The sequence below is a fragment of the Manis pentadactyla genome, chromosome 3, assembly GCF_030020395.1.
Source record: "Manis pentadactyla isolate mManPen7 chromosome 3, mManPen7.hap1, whole genome shotgun sequence".
NCBI classification, from domain to species: domain Eukaryota; kingdom Metazoa; phylum Chordata; class Mammalia; order Pholidota; family Manidae; genus Manis; species Manis pentadactyla.
Window position 1 is genome coordinate 16,653,113 of NC_080021.1, and position 23,466 is coordinate 16,676,578.

The following is a 23,466-nucleotide window of genomic DNA, read 5'->3' on the forward strand; positions in this document are numbered from 1 at the left end:
TTTTTGGTGCTCTCATCACAACTAACTCCCAAAGAAAAGAAAACAAAAATGTTAAGATTAGAAATTCAGATTTTAAAAGAATCACAAAAATTACAGGAGCATTACAGGAATGGAGAGAGTCCAAACCCTATGGACTATGAAAACAGAGTACATGAGTAGATGAGGAGCTCATGGGCCTCACAAAAAATACTGGATTTACCTCTGGATTAAAATGCAAAATGAGGAAATATAAGATGAAAAAAAAGAAAAAAAAAAGCACCAATTCAATTCACAAGAAATACCTAAAATTCTCTTAAGTATAAAGCTTTACTGTTAAAACTTATCAAAGTAACAATAGTGAGAAATTAATGATAGGACATTTACAATAATTTTAATTGTAGGAAAATAAAAAAAATTACTGAGAACCTGGTAGAATTATAAGGATTTACTTATGTTCAATTGCCAAAATATAAATGTTAAAATCAGGAACCTGGCAGTGGCCATTACCACTATCTAATTCTCAGAACTCATTCAAGTTTTGTCAGTGATTCCAGCCAAAGGATCTAGTTCAGAAGCACACACTGCATTTAGTTGTCAAGGCCCTTTAATCTCCTTCAGTGAGGAACAGTTCTTCTCTCGACTTCCATGACCTTGGTATCCTTAAAGATTACAGGCAAGTTAGTGCACAGAATGTCCATCATCTGGGTTTCATGTGTTTCCTCATGATATGAATCAGGCGGGGTATCTAGGGTGGAAATATCATGGAAGTATTGCTGTGTTCCTCTCATTGCTGCTGTCAGCTGAGGCGCGACTTCCGTCTGTCCTGCTCCTGCTGATGTTCACTTAGATCACTTGGTCAGGGTGGCATCTGCTGGCCTCTCCGAACAGGGAACTAGGAGTAACTTCCAAGTTACTCTTCAACCTTTTGTAATCTGAGGCTCTGTTCACGTTTGTTCATTCTTTTTCCTCTCTCTTCTGCAGATTGCACACTCTTTACTGAATTATCTTCAAGTTTGCTGTTTCTTCTTCTCTCAGTTCAGAGATAGTGTTGAGCCCCTTTAATAAATGATACATTTCAGTGATTGTACTTTTCATCCCCAGAATTTCCATTTCATTTATAATTTCTAGCTCTTTATTGATAGTTTCTATTTGTTGTGATGTTGACATCACACCTTTACCTCTTTTATCATAGTTTCCTTCAGTTCTTTGAACATGTTAATAATGGCTACTTTGAAGTCTTTGTTAAATCTAACATCTGGTCCCTCTCACAGACTATTTCTGCTGCCAGCTCTTTTTCCTGGGTGTGGGTCACATTTTCCTATTTCTTTATGTGTCTCATATTTCTTTGTTAATAACTGGGCATTTCAGGCAATATGTTATAAAAATTCTGGAATCCCCCCTCTCCTGAGCTTGCTATTGTTTGCTTACTTGTTTAGTAACTGAAGGGACCACTGTAGTGAAGACTGTGTTACCCCTAGAATGTAAAGCCTCCTCTGAGGTTCTCAGCCTTGGGCATGTGTACTGCCATCCTGGGGTGGCTGTTTTTTCAAGCATGTAATTGGGCCAACAAGACCAACACATGTGAAACAGTTAGTGTAAGATGTAAAAGGTGTTAAATTGTTTTCCTAAGGCTTTTTTTCTCCCTCTCCAAATTATAAATGAATCCAGAGCAAAGATTACATTTCCCACTAATTGTATCTTTTAAAATGCTTGGTGCTTTCCTGGGCATAAAGTGAGCACCCAGTATATTGGTGTTAGGAGACAGTGAGTATAGAGGCTGGATAATTATGGAAAAAGTAGAAAGTCTGGACTATTAAGACAAGTTCAGGTTTCACTAAATGCCAGCAAAAGACAGAATCTGAAACTCAGAGGGGCAGTGATCCTCTCAAGATCACATAATCAGAGACAGATGAGGCAGAATCCCCAAATCCTTGCCCAATACATCTTCCCCAGAGCCTGCTGCCTGCCTACAGCCCACATGGAATCCACCTCACAGATTTCCATCTCATGGGACTAAAAGGCTCCACCTCCTTCACCCCAAAACGTACTGCATTTCTCCTTCTAACTGACTCTTACACACAGAAATTTAGCAAAAGAGTCATTTGTTGGAAGTCTGGCCAGAACCCTCTAGTCTGATTGAGATGCCCCTTTTGTCTATCCCTTGGCACTCTGAGTATCCTTCTACCATAGCATCCTGGTATGGGTCACCCTCACTAATTTACTTGTCTGTCTTCCCATTAGATTAGAAAGTTTTGAAGGCAGGAGCCATGACCCCTTTGATGTGGTGAAAACAGTGCCTAACATAGCATTTGGCACATGGATGGTTAGTAAATCAATGGCAGTGATCCAGCTAACCCAGTGTGCAATGTGAGGGTCAAGCTCAACAATAGCTTCTTGGGTCAGGAGGCAGTTGACATGAAATGAAGGATGAGTCCAGTTACCAGGTAGTGGCAGTGAAATAACCCAATATGTTCCTTCATTTCACAAATAAATGGGGGCCTGCAGCAAAAAAATAAATAAATGAAAGAAACACCCGGACCAGTAGGTTTGGGCTTGGGTAGCAGAAAGGGAAATTTTACATCTAATTACAGGTACCCATTTCATTGTATAGGCAGCCCCTTTGTCATATAAAGTTTTATAGCTCAGACCTTTCAACAGTATCTAATTATATTGCCTAATTAACATCTCTACAGCACTTACCAACATGTAACTCACTCTTTCCTTGATTCCAGCATCAGGACCCTACATGGATTTTATTGGTAATAGGGAACCAGCTTGAGGTACTTCAGATGCACTGCTGAAAAGCATCAGGAAAGATTTTATCCTAATAGGTTGTAGAAATTTCTGGACGCAGAGAGACCAGCTGAAAAGCTAGTGTGACAGTCCAGGCCCCAAGTGCCCATAACTTCGGGCAGTTGTGAAAAGGACACCACCAACTTGAATTGGAGGGAAAGAGCAGGTCCAAGGCTCTTCATAATTTTCCTCTAGTCTTTCTACCTGGGTCACAAATACTGCTCTGCACAATTTGAAGGGACATACATATTTTTTAATCTCCAAGTTCATTAATGCCATGTATAGCATGTGATAGTTACTTGGCAGAGGTTATCAAATAATTCTTTGGGAAAGAAATAGACCATCCAGCTAACTGAGTAAGCAAAAATTGGTCATTGAGTGAAGACAGATGGGCTGCCGGCCAGGGCTCAGGAGCCTGCAGGGGGCCACCCTCTGGGACACAGGGCAGTACCCTTATTGGACCAAGTTAGTGAGAACAGCCTCTATCCAAAACATGCTAACCTCATGCAGAGGGAAAGGAGACAGAGAAGAAATATGTAATGACCCTTTAAAGCTTCTGTGTTACATGGCACATTTCACGTCTCAATGTCATTGGCCAAAGCAGGCCACATGGCTGGGCGTGGCATCAGGGATGCAACCTGGGGCAGTTAACAGTTAACAGTCGGCAGTTAAACAGTTGGGAGGAAAACATTCACTCCTGATCCTACTCTTGACAGCAGAGCTAAGCCTGCAGCACAGACAGCAGACAGAAAAGCATCAACATGTCAGAGTTCCTCTTTACTGTCTTTATTGACTGATATTGTAATTAAACCCACAGTTTTTTGTTTTGCTTTTCTGTTTTTCCTGTCTAGCCTTTAAAAACAACCTTTCCTAGAGCTAATATAATGAAAGTATTAGAATTAGTGTCACTCAGTGGTTCTATAATACTGGGAAACCTGCATAAAAATGTTAGCAAATGGGAAAGCAGCTTTCATGACAACCCTATGAGGTACAGAGATGTTGCTCTCCTTTGGGGGTATTTTTGTGGAAAAGCCATAGAGCCTGAAGTCAGACACACCTAAGTTTGAGTCTTGCCCTGCCACTTACTACCTGTATGATTTTGAGGAGTCATTTGGCCTGAGTTTAGTTCCTTCATCTATAAAACAAGGGTGATTGTGAGAAGGGGAAATTGTAAACAGTGAAGCACTATTCAAATGTGCAGTCTTGGTAAAATTGTGATGGAAATGTCATAAGCAGTGGGCAGTTCATTTTTTTTCCATTGCAGTGGGAAGCTGGTGCACAGAATAAGTTGACTGACAGCAACTGATGTGTGCCAAAGCTGGTAATTATCTGTGAGATGGGCTGAGTTCTGATTATAACCGTGCCTGGCAAACCTATCAATGATACTTGTGCCTTGAGATGTGGACAGTCTTATTTATGCAGAGGCAGCTGTGATACAAAGAATGAAAGGTGTGCTGGAGGTCTAAGCTGTTATGGAGGCTATGACTTCCATTTATCTGTGTGGTTGATTGTTCCAGGATGGCAAAAATCTGATAAATATGAGCAAGAGTTACTGAATTTTTATGATAGCCAATATCCTTAGAGATGAATGACGCCTTGGCAGCAAATGAGTCCGACTCCTTGTTGGCACAGACAAGGAAACCGAGATGCAAAGAGCTTAATTAACTAGCTTTTTTTTTTTTGGGGGGGGGAAAGCTTTCTGTTTCATTGGTTCCAAATTACATGATCATTTCATCATGCTGCTTTATAATGTGTATTCATAAAAACAAACAGCATCGGTTATAACAATTATAGTTTTATATCTACAGGATGAAATAACTTACTTTAAAAATTACTATTACCATAAGAGTGTAATATTTGTTATGTATTAAGATTCACCACCAGAGCAAACTATTAATTATACATGGCATAGCATAGATTATTAAATTGTAAGTAATTATTAGAATTTTTCCTTTGCAACAGCTACTCCTAGTTGAAAAGTTTCAACTGCTTTTTCCTGTGCTCATTAGTAGAGATAGTAAGGCTTTGTAAAGTGAAATGCAAGAGAACTGATGATCAGTAATAGAGCCAGAGGACTTGGCTCTACACAATCAAGGTTAATTAGCTATTTAATAAATGAGATGTGCCACTATGGATAAAGACTTCAGACTTCGGCCTCAGATTTGCTTTTGATGGAAATTATGATTTAGAATGTATTCTATTTCATTTATATCCTTATTTTGTTTTGGATTTGATATCTTAACACTTTTTATTTATTTATTTATTTATTTATTTAGATAATTAATTTTATTGAAGGGTAGTTGACACACAGTATTACATTACATTAGTTTCAGGTGTGCAACATAGTGATTCAACATTTATATACATGACAATTCTAGGTACCAGGTATCACCATACCAAGCTGTTACAATTATCTTGACTATATTCCTTATGCTATACATTACATCCCAGTTATTTATTTATTTTACCATTGGAAGTGTGTACTTTTTTGTTTTTTGTTTTTTTGTGAGGGCATCTCTCATATTTATTGATCAAATGGTTGTTGGCAACAATAAAATTCTGTATAGGGGAGTCAATGCTCAATGCACAATCATTAATCCACCCCAAGCCTGATTTTCGTCAGTCTCCAGTCTTCTGAGGCATAACAAACAAGTTCTTACATGGGGAACAAATTCTTACATAGTGAATAAGTTACATAGTGAACAGTACAAGGGCAGTCATCACAGAAACTTTCAGTTTTGCTCATGCATTATGAACTATAAACAGTCAGTTCAAATATGAATACTCATTTGATTTTTATACTTGATTTATATGTGGATACCACATTTCTCTCTTTATTATTATTTTTTTAAATAAAATGCTGAAGTGGTAGGTAGATACAAGATAAAGGTAGAAAAAATAGTTTAGTGTTGTAAGAGAGCAAATGTAGATGATCAGGTGTGTGCCTGCAGACTATGTGTTAATCCAAACTAGACAAGGGCAATAAAATATCCACGGATGCAGAAGATTTCTCTCAGAACAGGGGGGGTGAGGTTCTAAGCCTCACCTCTGTTGATCCCCAATTTCTCACCTGATGACCCCCCTGCGACTGTGCCTGTCTTAGGTTGTTCCTCCCTTGAGTAATCTTACCCGCCTCTGGCTAACCAGTCATCTTCCGGGGCCATACAGGGAAATGTAAAGTTGGTAAGTGAGAGAGAAGCCTTATTGTTTGAAATGGTTAGCTTTTTACTTCTTTGCATATTTATGCCCTGTGGCTTCTATGCCCAGCGTTTGTCTTGAGGTATCTTTACCACTTGGAAGAATTATGATACTCGGTAAATTTGATATGAGGCACGAATTCTATTTAAGGGTTGTAATTAGGAAGGAAGAAGAAAAGCTATAGAAGTAGCAGGTGGAAGAAAACATGGGAAGATTGATTATTTCTTTGACATATCTTCTTGTAGAGTAACTTCAGCATGGATAGGTTTTAAGCTACTACTTAAATTGCGTACACACATTAACATAATAGGAGTATAGTTACATAACCAAAGCATACCTGTAATTACCAGCCATCTCCAGTGAAACCAAGAAAACCAGTTAGGCACCTTAGGCATTTGTGAAAACTTATCTATGATATGGTGGATTTTGTCCAACTGAACTTGAACAGTCTGAGAGAAATCAGACAAATTAAAACAACCCATTCCTGGGGAATGTTCACATCCCATATGTTCTTTAAACAGTAAATAGTCTGTAGTTGTAAGATTTTGGAGCGCTACAGTTTGCACTTCTCCTAATTCTTGATTGAGTTCCAACAGTATAGATCCAGTCAAATTTGTTGTTTTACTGTATGCACAGGCCAGCTTAGATATCTCCTTCTTCATTCCCATGGCAAGTCTAGGAACTGGTGGGATGAGTGCATCTACAGCTGTAGCAGTGCATGGATCTTTGTAGGGGTTTTTTGATTATCATCCTCTGGCGTGAGTCTTCCAGAGAGTGCTGATGTTGGAAGTTCTCTTTCTTATCGTATCTTAGTTCATTTTCGGGGTAGCCCAATTAGGCTTTGATCCTCTGTATAAACACAAACAGACCTTTTGCCTACACTTTCATACGCCCTTTATACTCTTGTGTAGAACTCATTGGAGGTTACCACACAGGAACTGCCCTTTTTTTTTTTTTTTTTTTTTGGTATCACTAATCTACACTTACATGACGAATATTATGTTTACTAGGCTCTCCCCTATACCAGGTCCCTCCTATAAACCCCTTTACAGTCACTGTCCATCAGCATAGCAAAATGTTGTAGAATCACTACTTGCCTTCTCTGTGTTGTACAGCCCTCCCTTTTCTCCTACCCCCCCATGCATGCTAATCTTAATACCCCCCTACTTCTCCCCTCCTTATCCCTCCTTACCCACCCATCCTCCCCAGTTCCTTTCCCTTTGGTACCTGTTAGTCCATTCTTGAGTTCTGTGATTCTGGTGCTGTTTTGTTCCTTCAGTTTTTCCTTTGTTCTTATATTCCACAGATAAGTGAAATCATTTCGTATTTCTCTTTCTCCACTTGGCTTGTTTCACTGAGCATAATACCTTCCAGCTCCATCCATGTTGCTGCAAATGGTTGGATTTGCCCTTTTCTTATGGCTGAGTAGTATTCCATTGTGTATATGTACCACTTCTTCTTTATCCATTCATCTATCAATGGACATTTAGGTTGCTTCCAATTCTTGGCTATTGTAAATAGTGCTGCGATAAACATAGGGGTGCACTGATCTTTCTCATACTTGATTGCTGCATTCTTAGGGTAAATTCCTAGGAGTGGAATTCCTGGGTCAAATGCTAAGTCTGTTTTGAGCATTTTGATGTACCTTCATACTGCTTTCCACAATGGTTGAACAAACTTACATTCCCACCAGCAGTGTAGGAGGGTTCCCCTTTCTCCACAGCCTCGCCAACATTTGTTGTTGTTTGTCTTTTGGATGGCAGCCATCCTTACTGGTGTGAGGTGATACCTCATTGTAGTTTTACTTTGCATTTCTCTGATAATTAGCGATGTGGAGCATCTTTTCATGTGTCTGTTGGCCATCTGTATTTCTTTTTTGGAGAACTGTCTGTTCAGTTCCTCTGCCCATTTTTTAATTGGGTTATTTGTTTTTTGTTTGTTGAGGCGTGTGAGCTCTTTATATATTCTGGACATCAAGCCTTTATCGGATGTGTCATTTTCAAATATATTCTCCCACACTGTAGGTTTCCTTTTTGTTCTATTGATGGTGTCTTTTGCTGTACAGAAGCTTTTCAGCTTAATATAGTCCCACTTATTCACTTTTGCTGTTGTTTTCCTTGCCCGGGGAGATATGTTCAAGAAGAGGTCACTCATGTTTATGGCTAAGAGGTTTTTGCCTATGTTTTCTTCCAAGAGTTTAATGGTTTCATGACTAACATTCAGGTCTTTGATCCATTTTGAGTTTACTTTTGTATATGGGGTTAGACAATAGTCCAGTTTCATTCTCCTTCATGTAGCTGTCCAGTTTTGCCAGCACCATCTGTTGAAGAGACTGTCATTTCACCATTGTATGTCCATGGCTCCTTTATCAAATATTAATTGACCATATATGTCTGGGTTAATGTCTGGATTCTCTAGTCTGTTCCATTGGTCTGTGGCTCTGCTCTTGTGCCAGTACCAAATTGTCTTGATTACTATGGCTTTATAGTAGAGCTTGAAGTTGGGGAGTGAGATCCCCCCTACTTTATTCTTCTTTCTCAGGATTGCTTTGGCTATTCGGGGTCCTTGGTGTTTCCATATGAATTTTTGAATTATTTGTTCCAGTTCATTGAAGAATGTTGCTGGTAGTTTCACAGGTATTGCATCAAATCTGTATATTGCTTTGGGCAGGATGGCCATTTTGAAGATATTAATTCTTCCTAGCCACGAGCATGGGATGAGTTTCCATCTGTTAGTGTCCCCTTTAATTTCTCTTAAGAGTGACTTGTAGTTTTCAGAGTATAAGTCTTTCACTTCTTTGGTTAGGTTTATTCCTAGGTATTTTATTTTTTTTGATGCAATTGTGAATGGAGTTGTTTTCCTGATTTCTCTTTCTGTTGGTTCATTGTTAGTGTATAGGAAAGCCACAGATTTCTGTGTGTTGATTTTGTATCCTGCAACTTTGCTATATTCCGATATCAGTTTTAGTAGTTATGTGGTGGAGTCTTTAAGATTTTTTATGTACAGTATCATGTCATCTGCAAATAGTGACAGTTTAACTTCTTCTTTACCAATCTGGATTCCTTGTATTTCTTTGTTTTGTCTGATTGCCGTGGCTAGGACCTCCAGTACTATGTTAAATAACAGTGGGGAGAGTGGGCATCCCTGTCTAGTTCCCGATCTCACAGGAAATGCTTTCAGCTTCTCGCTGTTCAATATAATGTTGGCTGTGGGTTTATCATAGATGACCTTTATTATGTTGAGGTACTTGCCCTCTATTCCCATTTTGCTGAGAGTTTTTATCATGAATGGATGTTGAACTTTGTCAAATGCTTTTTCAGCATCTATGGAGATGATCATGTGGTTTTTGTCTTTCTTTTTGTTGATGTGGTGGATGATGTTGATGGACTTTCGAATGTTGTACCATCCTTGCATCCCTGGGATGAATCCCACTTGGTCATGGTGTATGATCCTTTTGATGTATTTTTGAATTCGGTTTGCTAATATTTTGTTGAGTATTTTTGCATCTATGTTCATCAGGGATATTGGTCTGTAATTTTCTCTTTTGGTGGTGTCTTTGCCTGGTTTTGGTATTAGGGTGATGTTAGCTTCATAGAATGAGTTTGGGAGTATCCCCTCCTCCTCTACTTTTTGGAAAACTTTAAGGAGAATGGGTATTATGTCTTCCCTGTATGTCCGATTAAATTCCGAGGTAAATCCATCTGGCCGGGGGTTTTGTTCTTTAGTAGTTTTTTTATTACTGCTTCAATTTCGTTGCTGGTAATTGGTCTGTTTAGATTTTCTGTTTCTTTCTGGGTCAGTCTTGGAGGGTTGTATTTTTCTAGGAAGTTGTCCATTTCTCCTAGGTTTCCCAGCTTGTTAGCATATAGGTTTTCATAGTATTCTCTAATAATTCTTTGTATTTCTGTGGAGTCCATCACGATTTTTCCTTTCTCATTTCTGATACTGTTGATTTGTGTTGACTCTCTTTTCCTCTTAATAAGTCTGGCTAGAGGCTTATCTATTTTGTTTATTTTCTCGAAGAACCAGCTCTTGGTTTCATTGATTTTTGCTATTGTTTTATTCTTCTCAATTTTATTTATTTCTTCTCTGATCTTTATTATATCCCTCCTTCTGCTGACCTTAGGCCTCATCTGTTCTTCCTTTTCCAATTTTGATAATTGTGACATTAGACCATTCATTTGGGATTGCTCTTCCTTTTTTAAATATGCTTGGATTGCTATATACTTTCCTCTTAAGACTGCTTTTGCTGCGTCCCACAGAAGTTGGGGCTTAGGGTTGTTGTTGTCATTTGTTTCCATATATTGCTGGATCTCCATTTTGATTTGGTCATTGATCCATTGATTATTTAGGAGCGTGTTGTTAAGCCTCCATGTGTTTGTGAGCCTCTTTGCTTTCTTTGTACAGTTTATTTCTAGTTTTATGCCTTTGTGGTCTGAAAAGTTGGTTGGTAGGATTTCAATCTTTTGGAATTTTCTGAGGCTCTTTTTGTGGCCTAGTATGTGGTCTATTCTGGAGAATGTTCCATGTGCACTTGAGAAGAATGTATATCCCACTGCTTTTGGATGTAGAGTTCTATAGATGTCCATTAGGTCCATCTGCTCTACTGTGTTGTTCAGTGCTTCCGTGTCCTTACTTATTTTCTGCCCAGTGGATCTATCCTTTGGGGTGAGTGGTGTGTTGAAGTCTCCTAGAATGAATGCATTGCAGTCTATTTCCCCCTTTAGTTCTGTTAGTATTTGTTTCACATATGCTGGTGCTCCTGTGTTGGGTGCGTATATATTTAGAATGGTTATATCCTCTTGTTGGACTGAGCCCTTTATCATTATGTAGTGTCCTACTTTATCTCTTGTTACTTTCTTTGTTTTGAAGTCTATTTTGTCTGATATTAGCACTGCAACCCCTGCTTTCTTCTCGCTGTTGTTTGCTTGAAATATGTTTTTCCATCCCTTAACTTTTAGTCTGTACATGTCTTTGGGTTTGCGGTGAGTTTCTTGTAAGCAGCATATAGACGGGTCTTGCTTTTTTATCCATTCTATTACTCTGTGTCTTTTGATTGGTGCATTCAGCCCGTTAACATTTAGGGTGACTATTGAAAGATATGTACTTATTGCCATTGCAGGCTTTAAATTCGTGGTTACCAAAGGTTCAAGGTTAGCCTCTTTAGTATCTTACTGCCTAACTTAGCTCGCTTATTGAGCTGTTATATACACTGTCTGGAGATTCTTTTCTTCTCTCCCTTCTTCTTCCTCCTCCTCGATTCTTCATATGTTGGGTGTTTTGTGCTGTGCTCTTTCTAGGAGTGCTCCCATCTAGAGCAGTCCCTGTAAGATGTTCTGTAGAGGTGGTTTGTGGAAAGCAAATTCCCTCAGCTTTTGTTTGTCTAGGAATTGTTTAATCCCACCGTCATATTTGAATGATAGTCTTGCTGGTTACAGTATCCTTGGTTCAACGCCCTTCTGTTTCATTATGTTAAATATATCATGCCATTCTCTTCTGGCCTGTAGGGTTTCTGTCGAGAAGTCTGATGTTAGCCTGATGGGTTTTCCTTTATAGGTGACCTTTTTCTCTCTAGCTGCCTTTAAAACTCTTTCCTTGTCCTTGATCTTTGCCATTTTAATTATTATGTGTCTTGGTGTTGTCCTCCTTGGAACCTTTCTGTTGGGGGTTCTGTGTATTTCCGTGGTCTATTCAATTATTTCCTCCCCCAGTTTGGGGAAGTTTTCAGCAATTATTTCTTCTAAGATACTTTCCATCTCTTTTCCTCTCTCTTCTTCTGGAATCCCTATAATACAGATATTGTTCATTTTGGATTGGTCACATAGTTCTCTTAATATTGTTTCATTCCTGGAGATCCTTTTGTCTCTCTCTATGTCAGCTTCTATGCGTTCCTGTTCTCTGATTTCAATTCCATCAATGGCCTCTTGCATCCTATCCATTCTGCTTATAAACCCTTCCAGAGTTTGTTTCATTTCTGCGATCTCCTTTCTGGCATCTGTGATCTCCTTCCGGACTTCATCCCATTTCTCTTGCGTATTTCTCTGCATCTCTGTCAGCATGTTTATGATTCTTATTTTGAATTCCTTTTCAGGAAGACTGGCTAGGTCTGTCTCCTTCTCTGGTGTTGTCTCTGTGATCTTTGTCTGCCTGTAGCTTTGCCTTTTCATGTTGATAGGAATAGTTTGCAGAGCTGGGACGAGTGACGGCCAGAAGAACTTCCCTTCTTGTTGGTTTGTGGCCCTCCTCTCCTGGGAGAACAGCGGCCTCTAGTGGCTTGTGCTGCGCAGCTGCGCGCAGACAGGGCTTCTGCTTCCTGCCCGGCTGCTATGGAGTTAATCTCCGCTGTTGCTGTGGGCGTGGCCTGGCTCTGGCAGCTACTCCAAAATGGTGGAGTGGCGTTGGAGCAGGAGCTGCTGGGAGGCTATTTCTCTCCGTAAGGGGCCTCCCTGCTCCCTGCAGCCCAGGGGTTAGGGTGCCCAGAGATCCCCGGGTTCCCTACCTCTGGATTAAGTGTCCCGCCCTGCCCCTTTAAGACTTCCAAAAAGCACCCGCCAAAACAAAACAACGACCACAAAGAAAAAAAAAATTTTTTTTAATTAAAAAAAAATTTTTTAATTAAAAAAAAAAACAAAAAAACGGTGGCCACTCGTTTTTCTTTATTCTCCAGTGCCAGCCTCAGGCATCAGCTCACCGGTCTTGCTGCCCTGTTTCCCTAGTATTGTGGTCCCTATCCCTTTAAGACTTCCACAAAGCACTCGCCAAAGCAAAACAGCAAAAAAAAAAAAAAAAAATGGTCGCTTGTTTTTCTGGTGTCCTCCAGCGCCAGGCCACCGGTGCACGCTCACTGTTCTTGCTGCCCTATTTCCCTAGTATTGGGATCCCTATCCCTTTAAGACTTCCACAAAGCGCTCGCCAAAACAAAATAGCAAAAAAAAAAAAAATTGATCGCTCGCTTTTCTTATGTCCTCCGGCGCCCAGTCTCCGGTGCCCACTCAGTGTTCTTCCTGCCCTGTTTTCCTAGTATCGAGGGCCCTGCGCTCTGGCCCGGATGGCGGGGGCTGGGTGTTCGGCAGTCCTGGGCTCCGTCTCCCTCCCGCTCTGCCTGCTCTTCTCCCGCCGGGAGCTGGGGGGAGGGGCGCTCGGCTCCCGCGGGGCCGGGGCTTGTATCTTATCCCCGTCATGAGGCGCTGGGTTCTCTCAGGTGCAGATGTGGTCTGGATATTGTCCTGTGTCCTCTGGTCTTTATTCTAGGAAGGGTTGTCTTTGTTATATTTTCATAGATATATGTGGTTTTGGGAGGAGATTTCTGCTGCTCTACTCACGCCGCCATCTTCCGCCCATCCAAAACTAGCTTTTTTATCTTAGACTTCTTCTTGTCTAAGCATAGCTATTCTGAGTATCTATTCAAACAGAGAGAAAACTCACCTTCTATTTGGTGAATGTGCAAACTCATCAATCTCTAAAACAGCATTTCAATATTTAGCATTCCCATTTCTAAATATTTATTCACTATTTGCACATAATCAACCAAAGCATAAAACCTTAGCACGTAACATTAAATTTTCCCGGACATTTAGACATTGATTACAAATTCGTAATCAAGCTCTTATATAAACAAATAATTAAAACTACGAATCCAATAAATCATTCTTTTACATGTTCTAAACCCCTTAAGAGGCAGACGACACATGCACAGAATGCAACTTTGATTACAGAAATGATGACACTGTGGGGAAATGGTTTTCTGACATGCTGGAAAGCCAGAGGGAAGACAGTGCTCACGGATGCCAGAGAAACTACATTGTTATCTCCTCCTCCTGGGGGAGGCAGGGCCTTGCTGATGCCATGTAGCTCAACAGCTAGAAGGTGGTCTGTGAACTTAACTTTCAATTAAGTGCATGGGTGGTTGGCATAAGTTCTTCCTGAAATGGTAAAATCCTGTAGCAAAACATTCCCACAGCAGAGGCTGTGGTACCCTGGTAATGAGCCCCTTAGCTCTATCAGTCCCCAACTGGGAGGACAGCACAGCTGACCTTTGAACAACTCAGAGGTTAGGGGCACCAACCCCTGCAGTCAAAAATCCACATACAATTTTTGACTCCTCTAAAGCTTAACTACGACAGGTAGCCTCCTGTTGACTGGAAGCCTTACTGATAACCCAGTTGATTAATACATGTTTTTTATATTAGATGTATTACATACTGCATTTGTACAATAAAGTAAGCCAGGGAAAAGAAAATGTTTCTTCAAATTGTTGCAAATCTCAAAAAAAAACCTTCCAATACATTTATGGGAAAAAAATCCATGTTTAAGTATAGGACCCGTGCAGTTCAAACCCATGTTGTTCAAGGGTCAGCTGTACTCCCAGAGGGGCACACTTCTATTGAGAGCTCTGGGGCCAGGGGCTGTGCCATCCATGTGCTTAGCCACTCCAATTCGTGATGGCCTCAGACTTGTGACCACATTCTGGGTCAGTGGCTAATTCCCTCAGGAACTTAGCAGAGAGAGGGAGGGCCAATGTGAGCCTGAGAAATCTGTTTTCACTAATATGTAGTCCACCTGAAAGCTGCATACACTTCAACCACTAAGACTGGTAATAAAAGGGCTAATAACATGAATTGAACTTCTTTATTCTCTCACTGTAAACCTCATTCTTAATTTTACAATTTTCCAAATTTGCCACCTTTATATCTTTCCAGTATTACACTAATTTTTATAGTATATGATTTCTATACTTCCCAGACCGAGTTCCTGAACTTACAAAACCAAAAGATGAAAAGAATACAACCTGTGGCCAGCTAGTTGGGAGGTTTGGGAGTTGAGACACAGAATCATCACCATCCCTAGGGTTACCCTAGGCTGCATGTCCAAATGATTCCCAAGCCCATCTGAGCTCCAGCAGCACAGTGGGGGGAAAGCGAGAAGAAAGGGGCAGATGTGCCCCTTCCCTGTAAGGGCTTGTTATTTACCTCACTTCTGTTCATTTTAATTTGGGCACTTGGCCACACCTGGCAGCAAGGGAGGTTGGAGATATTCTGGCCAAGTGCCCAGACAAAAATCCAACTGTCTTATTAGCCTAAAAGAAGAGAAGCACTAGCTCTGGGTGCTAACAGGCACTTTTGGCCCCCAAGTGTTTAAGGGAACTCCTCTTCCAAGGCAGACACATTTATCCTGTCTCTGGGGGGGAACAGGTCCCCCATCTCAAATGCTTTGATTGAGATGTAAAGCTAGGAACTCTTGAGTGCTAAGCAATCAGGAGGGTGGGGTTCCTGGTGGTTGGTGGTACCACAACTGGAAGAAACAAGTGGTTCCCCTCACATCTTCCACCGCCAATATCCAGTGGTTCATGGGAACAGGAAAAGTGAAATAGAAAGTCCCCTTCAGAAAGGGAGAAAAGGAAAACACAACCTAAGTTACTGGGCCATAGCATAGATCAGATTCCACTGGGCAGGACGTGAAAAGACCCACATCTCTGTCAGTAAGGTGGACCCACCTGGTCACCCCGGTTCTGCCCCCCACCCCCAGGTAAACAAACCCTCCATGACTGACAGGCTCGATGGCTTTTGACTTTTCCCTTTGGGAGGGTCCTCCCTGTTCATCTGAAGTGGCATTTAGAGAGCCTGGTGGGGGCTGCTGGGCTATCACAGTCCCTTTCTGCAGGCCTGGGGTTGGAGCCTAGATCTGCACCTGGTGTTAAGGGCTTTGCCAGGTCAGACTTGTAGTTCCCTGGGCAATGTAATTCTCCAAGAAACTCCACGTAGGCTTTAAGTCTATTTGCTTCAGATCTATTTCCTGTGAAAAAGAAAAAAAAAATAGACAAGATCTGGTTGGCATAGGTCAGCCTAAAAATGTAACTTACAAACCTCCGTGCTCTGCCCCAGGGTCAACATAAGAGCAGTTGTCTTGAGCCCATCTGAACAAACAGGCTTGGGTTGGGAGGCCCATCTTTAGTTCCATCTCTGTTGCTGCTATCTAGCAGAGAACTCTGGGTGGCAGTGCTTGAGATAGGCTTGGGGATGAAGCCTAAGTTTTTGCTACAACTCCTTAGATCACCCCCTAGGGACCCGAACTGTGTCATCAGATTAGTTCTCTCTCTCCATCTCTTAGCTGTGCTCTGCTCTGGGCGTTTCCTCACTCAGGCAAGCCCCACCAACAGTTCTAAGCTTACAGAGGCTCTGATTTTAGAGGAGGACATATACAATCTCTTCCAGCATCCATATAGAAAATCTCAGGGAAGTTCCTGATTGGTCCGTGATGTCACATGTATACCCTGAAGCAGTCTTTATGCCCAAGAGACAGAGTTTTGTGGTTAGCCTGAGTCATTTAGCCACCATAGTGTGGACCACATCAAAGGCAGAAGAGTCAGCTTCCCAATAAATGAAGGGAGGTGCTCTCTGATGAAAGGGGAAGGTTGTGCTGCAAGCAAAAGTGAAAGACACCAAAGACATCGGGCCACCGGCAGGGCAGCAATGCTCTTCAGGACCCGGAAGGCTTGGTAAAGACAGTGGAACTACTAAGTAATGCTTGCTTCTGCTTTTATTCAATAAGATGTGCTAAAGCCCAGGCCGTACTTTTTAACTGCGCCTTACTATGAGTTCACTGCTACTTCAGACAACTAGGGCAGGCCAGGAGAGAGACCACATGGAGAGAAAGAAGCTACATTTGCTCTTCAAAACTGACGGCAGTCCATCTGAGTGTGGTGCGTTCCTGCCCATGGCCCACGCCTGGTCCTGCCCCTGGCCAGAGGAAACTGAGGACCAAACTCCTCCCTCCTTCCTCTCCTCTTTCTCTTTGCCTCCCTCTCCAAAAGAGTCGTTCTCATACCAGTGTCCTTACCCTGATCGGGGCCATGGAGTTGGGCTCTGAGCAGAAAGAGAGGAGCTGAGCTTGGCAGAAACAAGCAGAGATAAAGTTAAATCCCCTGGAGGGGATGGGGTTGGGCAGAGGCCAGCGCCTCCCACATCAGCCTAGCTGGGAGTGTGCCAGCCTGCACCCACTTCTCTGTGCCCGTAGTCTGTCCACTGCCCCACGCGACCCCACTTTCTCCAATTGGATCTTCCCCTCCCTCCGTATTCGGTCTTACATGCAGCATGCACCCACAAAGCTGTGGGTCTCGATGTGGTTGAGAAGCTGCCAGATGGTAAAGCACATGGACAGCCTATGTTCCTTTGAAGTCATGCCCTGCCGCCCTCCCAGCTCCTGCGCCCACCTGCCCCAGGTTCCTCAGGCACCTGTTATGCTCTAGCTGTCCAGTTCTGCCTCATCTTCCCTTCCCAGCAGGACTGAGAGGCAGATGCGGGCCCGCAGGCAGAGCAGAGCAGGGCAGTGCAGACGCTGAGTGCTTTTGAGAGGTGGGCTCCTGGCCCAGCTGTTTTCTTTCATTGGCAGCCCAGAGGCACCCTCACCGTTGTCCCGCAGGTCAGGAAGACAGCCGGTCCTCTTCTGGTCTGGCGTGTCTACGCTCAGTCTCCCCCATTGCAGTGCTTCTGTGGATTTCTCCTCGGGCCCCCAGTACTGCCCACTCAACCACACTGCACGTGGGGGAAATGGAGACAGGTCTGGAAATCAGGAGTAACTCAAAGTTCTGGAAGACTCTTGATAAACCTGAAAGGGTTGGTAAGCTAATGTCCTGAGGAAAGTGGGCTGGAAATTTTCCATTACTTGGGTCAGAAGCCCTGCTTGTTCCCGGAGTCAGAGGTTATCAGTGGGAAGGCTGGGCCCTGCTACCCGCTCATGCACCACCGCCCTGTGGTGGGCTGTTTTCCGAAGCTGGCCGTCCCGCACCCCACTGTAGGTCCAACCCCTCACACTCTTCCGCACTCTGACCTTGCCGCTTCACCTTCCGGAAATAGCGTCTGTTTTGTCGCCGTGAAGGCAGGCAGGCCTAGGAGCCACTTTGACTAATAGAATGCAGTGGAAGGGACGCTGTGCCCCATCTAGGCACAGCCTTTAACTTGCCTGGGGCTTTGCTTTCCGCCTCGGAAGCCGGTTACTGTGTAGGAAGTTCCTCTAAACCCCTGGGAGCAGCCCGCACAGCCCCGAGGGACAGGCCCTGGACGATGAAGTGCCCTTGGAGAGAAAGGCTGAGGAGCCCTGGGACACCAGGCCCAGCAGTGCTGAGGATCACAGAGTTTTGACTTGATTTTTCACTGATTTTATTCTTGTATCTCTGTCTCTTATGCTCAGAATCTTGAATCTTAATGATATTAACATAACCACTTATTCTCTTTATCTTACAGTATACCTGTACACGTTGAAAATAGCAAGAGAGACGTCCAGATTGCTAGCAGAACATTGAGCTTGTGATCTTGAGAAGATATCTTTAGTTCTTTTTGTTTGTACAATATATTCCTTTATGGCAGGACTTCTCAGTCTCAACCCTACGTTTTGGGCCAGGCAATTCCTTTATTTATTTGTTGTGGGAACACCCCTGTGCATTGTGGGCTCTACTCTCCATGCTGCTAGAGGCCAGTAGCCACCCTCCAGGTGTGACAGCCAAAAACACCAGGCCCTGTGAAATGCCAGCTGGGAGACACCTCTGCCGTGGGCAGACCACTGCCTTAGGCATGACAGCCAAAATACCAAGTTTGAGGTCATTTGAAGTTACTCCTTTCTCTGTATGACTCTGCACCACCTTGGGGTATAGCTAGGTTCTCTTGTTTCAGTGATTTTTAGATTTTAGAGATTGCTTTTTATTTGTTTAATATTCTTTAAACGTACATAAAAACCTTTACATTGTTTGATAGTCAAAATAGGTAGCCTGGTAGTTTTTATTTTGTTTTGTTGAGTTTAATTTTGCCTTTTAATCCTGCAAAACGTAATACTGAATAGCTGGTACTGTCAAAGAAGTTTCAGTTCCATCTCTCCTCCCTGTGCCTGCCTCCCTCTATGAGAGCCACTTTCATTAGTTTTGGGGCTATTCTTTCATTACTGCTTTTTGAAAATATAAGTAACTCTGTTTATATATGCATATTGATGTGTATGTATCTACACCATTTTACACAGAATTTGTCATTACCATGCGTGCTGTTGTGCACACGGAAAGCAAGGTTTCTGTCCGTCTGTAGAAAGTGAAGTACCAGAGGGGCTGCTCTATGCGAAGCTCTGTGCCAGGCACTACGAGCGCCTCCAGTGGAGAGGAAGGGCTGCTACGGGAGATACTTCCTGGGCTCCATGCCAAACTGTCAGAGTTTCAAATCCTATGGCTGGCTTCTCCTGTGTGGTTGGGGGCCACCCTAAATTTGGCCTCTGATGAAGCGTTTGTCTCTGGGCATAAATGTGCCTGCTGAGAAGCTGTCATGAACCGTGAAGGAGGATGTATTTGATTAAGTTTGCCTGGAACACAGAAAATCCCTTTAGAGAATGTTCCTTGACTTGCCTGGAATGTGTTCATAAAGATGCCTGAAGGGAGGCTTAAGCAAGTGTAGAAATGAATGTAGGAGGGACCGAGCCTGGGACCCTTGCCCTTTAATGCTTGTTTTGGCTACTGGATTCTATTCCACGAGGTATCAGGAATCTCAGAGTCAAACTTAGCCACCTAACCTCTATATTTCTTAATTGTCAAAATAACTATGGATGAAAATTACATATGAATAAATCTGTTACTTTTTATTATGAAAAATTCCATCCATAAACAAAAACAGAGGACAACAACCTGGTCATTCCTCCAGCTTCGACATCCATCAACATTTTGCCACACTTGTTTCATCTATCCCAACTATTTTTTCAGAAGTATTTTAAAGCAAATCTCACATAATAAATAACTTCACTCTTAAATACATCTTTTTAAAAAAGTAGGTAGGGAGGCTGAGCATTTTGTTGCATAACTCCAATATCAGTATCACACCTATTAAGAAGAACATTATTTTGTTAATATTACCCAACATTGCAGTCCAAATGTATATTTCTCTGGTTATTGAAAACAAAACAAAACAACAAAAAACCCCAACAACTGTCTGTGCCACTAGTTCAGATCAGGGTTTAAACAAAATCCATTGATTCAATCTGGGGAGCCTGCAATAGAGCATGAACAGACAAAACATGAGGCCAGAGCACTTTGGGTGTTGCAAACAGTTGAGCATATATACTAGTTCCTGGTTGGTTTGATCCCAGAGCCTTGGAGTTGTTGAAAATACCTGCATTTTCCTTCAGACATCTCCAAGTGGAACATTCTCAATTCCTCCCACTGTTTGCCTGTGACATGGTTTCTTCCCACTCTTCTCCTCTTAGCATGCTCCAGTTGGTTAATGTCTCTAGTAGACATAAGGAGTTGCTATCGTCAATTATCAGCCTCCACATCAGGACTGATGTCCTTATTTTAGAAATAGCTTCACAGGTGGATGACCTGGTCTTCAGCCCCATGTTAGCTGCAAATTCCACAGCTGGGCCCAAACCTCAAAGCTTTGCCTGGTTCTCTTTAGAATGTGAACTGACCATTTTGGTTTTAACCACTCTTTGGTCCCTACCACAGTGTGTCTCACCGTTCAGTCACTTGCCAATATTCAGATGCCCAGCCAGCACAGTACGGTTGAGCTTGGGTCCTGGAGTCTCAGAAGCATGGCCCAGTGGTTAAATGCATGTGCTTTGCAGCCAGACTTTCCAAGTCCAAATTCCAAGTCTGCCAACTATAGGCCAGGAAACTTGGACAAAATATTTAATGTTTCTCCATTTGTAGCTCTATAAAATGAGAATGGTGATAATGCCTACTTTATTAGTTTGTTGTGAGGATTAAATAAACTAATATATGTAAAGCCCATGATATTGTGCCCAGCTCAGTAAGTGGTCTATGTGTTTGCTATTATTACTCTGTATCCATCACTTAGGTACTGTAAGACCTCAAACAAGTCATCCAGCTAGAATATGTCTCCAATTCCTCACCTCTAACTTGTTGATTACAGTGAGACCTACTAATAGGACTATTGTGAAAATTAAAAGAGACGATTCACCTAAAGCTGAAAGGACACTGTCTGGTACAAAATAAGCACTCAATAAATACTAGCTATTATTAATTGGGCACTTTGTACTTACTGTGGTATGAATCCCAAGCCAGAAAGTCAAGTGTGTCTGAAATACTGGCATCTCTTTAATTTAAATAAATCAACCTGACTTGGTCCCCAACCTCCTACTGCCTTGGTCATTCTTGAGTTTTGTCCTCCCCAAGTCTTCCAGGGTTTGCGCCAGGGGACTGAGGTCTTATGTAGTGCCCAGGTTTCTGGAGAGCCCTGTGGGTTCTCATCCCCCATCCACTCAGAAGTCCATTATGTCAGCCCTGGAGGTTTCTGTGCTGGTGTGCCTCACTTGGAACCCAAGGTCTTGGCCATGCCTGTGAGCCTCTGCCCAGGACCAAGTCTCCTGGCGCATCCTTTCCAGCCACGGCCTCGGGAGACTCCTGGGAACCACCCACCTTTCTGTTATCTCTTGCCCAAGTCTCTGGAAAGCTCTCAATCCAGAGGAAAATCCTTTTGCTCTCAGACCCTGTTCGTCTCAGTGGACTTTTGGAAACAAGAGTCTGAACATGAGTCTCTGTGCAGGGCCTGCTGCATGCTTGAGTGGGAAGAGAAAAGAGAGACACCAGCAGGAAATTCACAGGTCACCCTCTGACTGAGGTCGTCATCACGTCTCTGCCCATGCGCCATCCCCCAGAGGAGTTCATAGCACCATCCCCGAGGGGACATTTACCAAGTGCCAGGCATTACGTGAAGCATGGAAAGAAACTCAGAGCTGAACTAGATATGAACCCCATGCTTAGAGAATTCTCCCTGGTTCTCAAGAAGGTGCAATTTGGGACCCCCGGGGAACATTGGCCATGTCTGGAGATATTTTTGGTTGTTCCACCTGGAGGGGTTGGTGCTACTGCTGGCATCTAGTGGACAGAGGCCAGAAGGGCTGCTAATTGCTGTACAGTGTGCAAGGTAGCCCCACAGTAAAGAATGACCCGGCCCCAAACGTCAGTGTGAATGAGGATGCCCTTCACGCAGGGCAGAAGGAAGTGATGAGACACTTGTCCAGAGGCTCTTCCGACACAGATCACTGAGGGGAAACTCCAGCCAGGGATCTTTCTGAGAATTCTCCACCATGGAGAGATGAGCTGGGATAGGGAGGAGCCAAGACTGTAGCTCACAGCCCTTCCCACATAATTTCAGATGTCAGTGGTCTAGAAAAGATGTGGAGAGGCTGGCACTACTTCCTCAGGCCTGGCAGGCTGAGCTCGAGCAGGCTACTGTCATGAGGTCTGGGGCCAGAAAAGTAGCTTCTCCCCAGAGACTGGGTCCCAGGACCTGGGGGTGTGCAGCTGGGCCTACCCTTCTCCACCCAAGTATTGGTGCCATCACCCCCTCGGTAAGCAGTCACCAGGCTACTCAGGTGAGGAAAACTGGCTCCTGATGGCTCTTGATCCTGGCCTCACAGCAAGTCCCCTCAGGAATTCTAATAGCCTCACAAGAGATCCCAGGCAGGTGTATCTTTTTTAAACTCCACAGATAATTTCGATTTGCAGACAGATTGAGATATTTGTTTTACTCAAAGTCACATCTCATTGCTTTTGCTGTGGGACATAAGTCAGAATTATTCCCATGTTCGCTGCCTTGGGTGGGAGAGGAAGTGCGTAGAGGAGGGGCATTTGTGGTGGGTCTGAAGAGACAGGTGGGCTCTGGCTCAGCAGAGAGGGGAAGTGCTTCTCTGATGACCTTGACAGCAGAGGGCATGGACTTAAAACCAAGGCACAAGCAACGCCCTGCTTCAAATTTCAAATGTTAGAGTCCTGATACCCAAGATATGAAGATCTGTATTTAGAAAATAGACCACACTAAGAGTTCATTATCCACTTCTATTTTCAAACTCTTCTAGGGCAGGGAAGATGAAGTTTAATTTACAGAAAACCCAGCATTCCTAATGGCCGATGCAGCCAAGAGCTTCATGGGGCTCTTTATTTTCTGCTCTGGTTTCGGACGAGGGAACATCTCAGCCCACTCCCTCAAAGATTTTGGCGAGGCTGTCTCCGAGCCACACACAGTCCCTGAGCCCTTTTGTCTTCCCTGATGTCTTCAGCTGCCGGCTGTGCACTGCTGACCCTCAGGGCTGTCCCCAGATGACCTTTCTCCAGGGGAGGTATATCGTGTACACCTCACTGCTTCCTGCTGGGTAGTCAACATTCTTAAACTGAACATGTCAACAGCTACTATGCCATTCCCAAGCTGTCTTTTCTATCTCAATGACTAGCAGGCAAATCAGCGTTCCTCCTTCTCCTTCTCCACCTCTACTACAAGGGCCACTCATTCCAGAAGGTTCTCTGTTCTCAACATCTCCCATTTAGTCCTGTGCTTTCTCCAGTGCCTCCATGTCAGTTTAGGCCATCATCATTTCACACCTGGGCCATAGCAATGGCCTCGCATGTGGTTCCCTTGATCTCTTCTTGCTCCTTCTACGTTATTCTTCACCTATAAGCTAGAGTGATCTTTCTAAAATGCACTAATGATAAGAGTTTATGACTTGTGGAGC

The 23,466-nt window shown here is 43.0% G+C and overlaps 1 protein-coding gene across 1 annotated transcript in view; it reads right to left on the reverse strand.

The window, feature by feature from the left end:
- Positions 1–212: 212 nt before the first annotated feature.
- Positions 213–23,466, reverse strand: part of LOC130682814 (serine/threonine-protein kinase TAO1-like) — a 187,297-nt gene continuing 164,043 nt past the window's right edge. The window contains exon 20 of the mRNA XM_057497752.1: positions 213–1,035. Coding sequence (XP_057353735.1) covers positions 973–1,035 — 63 coding nt within the window. The 3' untranslated portion in view covers positions 213–972. The remainder of the gene's footprint in view (positions 1,036–23,466) is intronic.